The sequence below is a fragment of the Sorex araneus genome, chromosome 6 (assembly GCF_027595985.1).
Source record: "Sorex araneus isolate mSorAra2 chromosome 6, mSorAra2.pri, whole genome shotgun sequence".
Lineage (NCBI taxonomy): Eukaryota > Metazoa > Chordata > Mammalia > Eulipotyphla > Soricidae > Sorex > Sorex araneus.
This window is the reverse complement of record NC_073307.1, coordinates 14,783,441-14,789,158: the sequence shown is the minus strand read 5'-3', so window position 1 is coordinate 14,789,158 and position 5,718 is coordinate 14,783,441. Positions and strand designations below refer to the sequence as shown.

The window sequence follows — 5,718 nt, the reverse complement described above, 5'->3', positions numbered from 1 at the left end:
CTCCCCTGGAACAGATTCCCTGAGAGGAGACACCACGAAGTTTGCTCACCAGTGTTACATAGTACCTCCCAGAGAGTGGTCACTTGATCACTATTTGTGGAGAAAAGGAAGCGGGGAAAGACAGCTAACAGCTCACTTTGATTTAAAATTTTGTTTATATTTGTTTATATTTTGACCTGGCACAGACCCTATGTGATGGGGTCTTGCTCTGCCAGCTATTCAACGACCTCCGGGCACACTCTATCCACCTCACGGAGATCAACCTGAGGCCGCAGATGCCCCAGGCGCTGCCTGAAGACACAGGGAGGTGCGTGTTGTAAAGTGCAAATTGTTACAGCGAGCTGGTCACCAGGAACTTACATTCGGTAGACTGGGAACACTTCAGGGGGAAGATTAGAGATCACCCCAAGAGAAGCCTTCCTCCCCCAATCCCCGAGCCCAGCAAGCTACTGAGGGCATCCCAGCCCGCACGGCAGAGCCTGGCAAGCTACCTGTGATGTACTAAATATGCCCACAACAGTAGCAAAAATGGGTCTCATTTCCCTAACCCTAAAGGAGTCTCCAGCTGAGTTGGGAAGAACGAGAGGGCTCGTACCAAGCAGACAGCGCTCAAGTCAATGGGTGGGAAGGTGCCCCACAAGCAGCTGGCCACTAAGGTGGCCTGCAAGAGCGCGCCAGCCACGGGCGGTGTGAAGAAGCTGGACGCTGCTCGAGATCCGCCGCTCTCAGAAGTCCACCGAGCTTCTTATCTGCAAGGTCCAGTTCCAGCGGCTGATGCACCTCACAACGACTTCAAGACCGACCTATACTCCCAGAACTTGGCTGTCATGACGTTGCAGGAGGCGTGTGTGGCCTACCTGTTTGGGCTCTTCGAGGATACCAACTTTTGCACCATCCACACCAAGCGCATCACCGTTATGCCCAAGGACATCCAGCTGGTGGGCGGCATCCGCGGAGAGAGGACATAAAGTTTACGATGCTAAAATCTCAGGGCTGGGACAAATGGAGACGCTACTGGTGCCTGCTCGAGTAAATTGATTATTAACGGGATGATAGTGCTACAGTGCTATTTGGCCACAACTTCTTTCCCAACTTCAACCACTTGATTTCCTTTCATGTCACAGAATTCCATAAATCTGATTTGGATTTTTCTGTTACTCTCTAGCTGGGCTGGAGCAATAGCACAGCAGTAGGAGCATTTGTCTTTCACGTGGCCGACCCCGTGTTCAATTCCTCCGCCCCTCTCGGAGAGCCCGGCAAGCTACTGAGAGTATGACACCCACACGGCAGAGCCTGGCAAGCTACCCATGGCTTATTGGATGTGCCAAAAACAGTAACAAATAAGTCTCACAATGAGAGACGTTACGGGTGCCCGCTCGAGCAAATCGATGAGCAACGGGATGACAGTGACAGTGACAGTGACTCTCTAGCTACCAACCAACCCATCACTGAAGGAATGGGACAGGTCAGCATCACATTCATCCATTTTCAGGAAGGAGGTTGCAGGTTTGGAGAATGAGAAACACGGCAGGGTGGATATGTAAGATATCCAATAAGCATGCAACTGGTGCCAGTTTCCTTAAGAAATTATCCCCTGGCAGCCCCCTTCTAAGGCACTCTGTGAGGCATCTGTCAACTGGCTGCCTTCCGTGAAATGCCAGCTGCACTTCTCCTTTGGAGTGACCACCAATTCCTCTGGTGTCCGTTTGCCTCTTGGTGGGAGGAACATGGTGTTTCCAGTGTTGCCTGAGAACCTCAAGGAGAAACAGGACAGGAGCTGCAGGTGCTGCGGCTTCCTCCGAGTGCATCCCGTCTTTAGCATCACCTTCTGGAAGCAACCCTTCTCATCGCTAATGCATGACTCACTTCCATTAACTCAAAGCAGACCATAGGTCAGGAAGTTGCCTCACTGGGTTTTAAATACTTCTGTAACTTACAGATCCCTCTCAGCAAGCAACCTCTCTTCGTGCTTTTAAGCACCAGCAGTGTACTGAGGGAGATTTATCTGATGGGGCATTGGCCGTACTCCTGTCTATTCTGGCCAGACTCTGACTTGAATTTCTAGTAAATAAGTGTTCGTGGCTAAAAAGAACGGTGGTAATCCATCAAAGTGCTTGTGATGGAGGCTAACGGGGGGTTCCCAAGCAATGCTGGGGTCACTCGTGGGATATTTGGCCAACAGAGCTATTTGGGAGGCTCAAGGATGATGATGACATGCTGATTGGTTCTGCAATATTTGGGGTCTCCAGAAATATACCTACAAGGTCTTGGGGGGACATGTGGTACCGGGAACTGACTTGGGGCTGGGTGCCCCTAACCTCTATCTTGTTTTCCTGGTCCTTACCAGAGTGGTTTTATTGGTTGCTTGTCCCCCCAGTCACTGCCAGGAACACATAGTCTAGCTGGAAGAGGCACCTCCACCTGGCCGGCTTCTAGGATGACACCAATCCAACCAGATTTTCCCTCACTGTTTAGACACTGGCTTCCCCCTCTGCTGCGGGCTGGAAAGCTAATGACCAATGGAGATGTAGGTATCAGTCCCACACCATGGACACTTGGCATCGTCCTGTCCTTGAATTGTGGGAGAGTCCATCTAGACAATGTGTGAACTAAAGATTTGTGGTAGAATTTCAGGCATCACGTCATGGTAGCTATGGAGATTATTTGGGGGGGGGGAAGAAAGCCCCCCATCTTCTTAGCATCCTCCAGAGTGTACAACATATGCAGCTGCCTTGCCCACTCAGCATCCCTTCTGCTGCCAGTGTGGAGGGAAGCAGACAGGAGCCCCGGCTCCCTGTGGGAGGGAGGTGGCGAGACTGGGAAATACACGTGTCAATTTGATCCCGCAGAGATGGCTCTGTCATGCTGTGACAGCTGTGCCTCCTGCTCTGAGAGGGGCAGGGACCAAATCAGAAGTGAAGTGGACACCTTGCAGTTGTTGGGGGAAGACTGGTCATCCTGACAGAAATTCGGTGTTCATCTAGGGCAGATGCCTCCACTCTCTTCCTAAGAGTGGAGAGACAGAGACAGAGACAGGTGTGGGGGGGAGGGAAAAGAGAGGAAAGAGGAGAGAGTGGAAAGAGGAGAGAGGACAGAGAGAGGGAGAAAGAGGAGAGAGAGAGGACAGAGAGAGGGAGAAAGAGGAGAGAGAGAGAGAGAGTAAGTCATTGATTGATCATTTACATGAAAAGAATAGGTCTCTGTGGGACCTATTCTTTTGGGTTTTCTTTCCTCCCAAGAGACTCATGACCCTTCTGATGATTTTTGGTCAACTGGACACTGGCTTAAGGCAAGGGCCCAAGAAGTGGGATATAGAAGGCTTGATCTCCTTGGGGCCAGGGATGATCTGGGCCACCCCAGCAGTTCTCAGAGCCTCCAGGACTGCGCTGGTCATGCCAGAGGGCCATGTGGTGGCAGGGATTGAATTGGGGGTGGCTACGCTTTAACCACTATACTAGCTCTCAGTACCTCTTCTCTTTCACTTTTCTCCTTAGGAGTACTTGGGCTAGAAATGAGTTCCGTCCCCTCATCCACTTCCTCCTTGTGTTGATGAAGCTATAGGACAGAGCATTCCAAATATACCCCGTGTGGTGTCCCTGCTATGGTACAGGACGTTAACAGCTCTCATATGAAGGTAGGCACTTGCCTTGCATGTGGCTGACCCCAGATTGATCCCTGGTAGCACATATCCCAAGCCCTGCCAAGCATGGTCCCTGAGAAATGAAGGTTTGTGGGCATTCAGGTTTGGGAAATAGTTATAAAAATGTTTACCAGAAGGGTTAATCTTTTTTCAGCACCTTTGAGTCTATTAACATACCTCATGACTCTGCCAGCAGGATTAGTTATTTGCTTCAAAAAACATTTGATCATTGCAAACTCTTCCCCCACCTCAAAAGGCTCATATATTTTTATAGTTGCTTTTGGGGTTAGCTCTTCAGAAATGACTTCCTGGGCACCGCCTGTTTGTCACAGGAGCTTGCTGGAGTGTGGGGCCATCATGCCGGAAGCTCGGTCCCACGTTGGCATGAAGTAGATCCAGATGTGATGATAAATTCTCTCTTGAACCAAGACAACAGTGGCCGTGCTTGCCTGCCAGAATATCAGCGCGGCACCTTGTATGGAAATGAGTTCTTTTTCCATCTGGAGAGGGGGAGCGTGTCGAGGTTCCTTAACACATGTTCGTCCTTTCTCTGTTTTGAATATCCTGCTCTATAGCAAAATGCCATGAAAATGCCATCGCCGTCTGTCTCGTCACCTTGAATGTTGGGGTGTCACCCTGCGGTGGGACTTGTGCTGCCCAGGATCCCCCTTTCTCCCTTGGATGGAAGACAGAGCACATGTTGGCATGGGGGGGTCTCCATGGCCTGGCCCCCTGCTCCCAGGGGGCGGGCTCTGTTCGCCTGCTCGGACCCAGGGTAAAGTGCCTAAGGTCATTCCCTGTCTGGCTGACCATGACTCTCGTCTGAGTCTACCCTCAGCTCACACCTGATGTTGAGCTCTGTCCCATCCTGACTTTGGCCTCTGACTCAATCTGGCTCCATCTCAACTATCTTCCTTCCCCTCGAGCCTCAGCACGGGAGGATGTTCAGTTGTGGGAGATTGGTCCCACGGAGCTTTGGGATGCAGTGCCCCAAGGAGAGTCTCAGCTCAAGCGTCTGTTTTGGCCTTTTCTGCAAGAGACAGAACCTTCCTGGAGGATAACCCAGGGCAATGCAGTCCTGTGGTCACATTTTCCAAGGGCAGGGAGGGGTGAGTTCTGGGGGCGGTTGCAGAAACCTTCCCTCCTAGATGTCAGAATCCGAGGCCCCAGCTTGCAACGGATACCCAACTGCCCCCTAACCTGACACTGTTGAGATGTCCCCTTGGAGGGCTGTGTATGATGGGAACATCTGTATTCACCACCTCTAGCAAGGTGAAATGGAGCCTTTAATTGGCATGCAAGGTTCTCTGATCAAACTGCCATGGAAACAAGGTCAAGGGCAGGGACTGAATGACCATGCTCCGGGTTCTCTGCTGAGTTGAAGGTAGTTGGACCCAAGTTGCTGTCCTGGAGTGAGTGATGTGTCCTGTCCCTTGTGTGTTGATGAGAACCAGGATGCTTGATCCTGGAGTGAGTGATATGTCCTGTCCCTTGTGTTGATGAGAACCAGGACCCTAGACTGCTCAGGGCAGATGGCAGCAGAGAACCACCGAGGCCCTCAAGGGCACTGAGAGTCTCCGATATGCTAGTGAGCATTATCTCCTCCATGGAGTGAACGGAGTCAGAATGGGAAGAGATGGAAGGCGTAGGCACCCATCATTCCTTCTTCGAGGGGAGAGGAAACTCAAGCTGCAATACAGTGGAAATAGGGAGTAGAAGAGAATAAACATTTCCTTTCAATTAAGTTTATTTTAATTAAACAAGTGCTCTACCACTAAGCCAATATCCCCAGCTAAAAGTGTAACTTTTTAAAAAGCAAATCCAGGGGCCAGAGAGGAAGTTAATGGGCTTGCCTTACATGCAGCTAATCCCAGTTTGATTCTTGGTACCTCATATGGTCCCCTGAGCCCCACCAGGAGTGATCTCTGAGCACAGAGCCCTGAGCAAATAGGCATGAGCCCTAAACAAATAAAAAAGCAAATCCTTATTGGGAGGACACTTTCTGTGTAGGAGGCCTTGGGTTTGAGCTCCAGCACTGCTAAACAAATAGTAAAACAAAATAAAATAAAAATCCTTCA

The 5,718-nt window shown here is 50.6% G+C and overlaps 1 protein-coding gene across 1 annotated transcript; it reads left to right on the top strand.

Moving 5' to 3' along the window:
* Positions 1–617: 617 nt before the first annotated feature.
* LOC101547598 (uncharacterized) lies at positions 618–968 on the top strand. Its single transcript, XM_055141967.1, has one exon. It carries the CDS (start codon positions 618–620, stop codon positions 966–968), a length of 351 nt encoding a protein of 116 aa, XP_054997942.1.
* Positions 969–5,718: the final 4,750 nt, after the last annotated feature.